This window comes from Solanum tuberosum, unplaced genomic scaffold (genome assembly GCF_000226075.1).
Source record: "Solanum tuberosum cultivar DM 1-3 516 R44 unplaced genomic scaffold, SolTub_3.0 contig02474, whole genome shotgun sequence".
Classification (NCBI taxonomy): Eukaryota; Viridiplantae; Streptophyta; class Magnoliopsida; order Solanales; family Solanaceae; genus Solanum; species Solanum tuberosum.
Genome location: NW_006243348.1, coordinates 1 through 764, shown reverse-complemented (window position 1 = coordinate 764; position 764 = coordinate 1). Strand labels below are relative to the sequence as shown.

At 34.2% G+C, this 764-nt stretch overlaps 1 protein-coding gene across 1 annotated transcript; it reads right to left on the bottom strand.

Moving 5' to 3' along the window:
• Positions 1 to 25: 25 nt before the first annotated feature.
• LOC107059442 (transcription repressor MYB5-like) lies at positions 26 to 758 on the bottom strand. The gene is made up of 2 exons (XM_015305946.1): positions 661 to 758; positions 26 to 535 (listed from the first exon to the last, which is right to left on the bottom strand). The coding sequence occupies exons 1-2, from the start codon at positions 750 to 752 to the stop codon at positions 94 to 96; spliced, it is 534 nt and encodes a 177-aa protein (XP_015161432.1). The 5' UTR covers positions 753 to 758; the 3' UTR covers positions 26 to 93.
• Between the last annotated feature and the right edge of the window lie 6 nt (positions 759 to 764).

Here is a 764-nt window from a genome sequence, read left to right as displayed (position 1 = left end):
CAGTACAAGTTCTTGTACTCATCCTTCTCACAAAAAAATCCATAGAATGTATCAAAATGTCTTTAAAAATTGAGGTATATATATAATTAAGAATTAAAAGAAAGGTTGTGTCCAGAAATTATCGACGGATTGGGTCCAAATGTGGTCAAAAGGTTCAGTCTGAAAATTGTCGATAGGATTCATTGTCCAGGAAAAGGAGTCTGGAAGTGGTTCCATTGATCTCATGTAATTATTATCTTCTACGATCCAGTCCAATCCATTTACATGGAAACTAGATTCGGAATATAAATCATGATGATCACTCGATGAAACCTCTAGATGAATTGAAGTATCATGAATAAGATGATCTGACACCTCTTTCATAACTTCTTCGTGTTTCAAAACCTTATAAAAATTTTGAGATCGGCCTGTTGACTCTGAAGATTGATCAATTATTTGCTGATCCATTGTCACACGTTTCTTAAGATGAGCATGCCAATGGTTTTTGACATCATTGTCGGATCTTCCTGGTAATTTTGTAGCAATCGTTGACCATCTGCAAAATTTAACACGTACGTATACATTAAAAGAGAACCATAAAAAAAGGTGTTGATTAATAAAGGGTCGATGTGAGACTCTCACAACTTCTTATTAGTGCAACATATATATGTACGTACATACCTTTTTCCGAGTTTGTTGTGTAATTTAATAATGAGTTGTTCTTCTTCGTGACTGTAATTTCCTTTTATCAAGCCAGGCCTCAAATAATTCATCCATCTCAATCT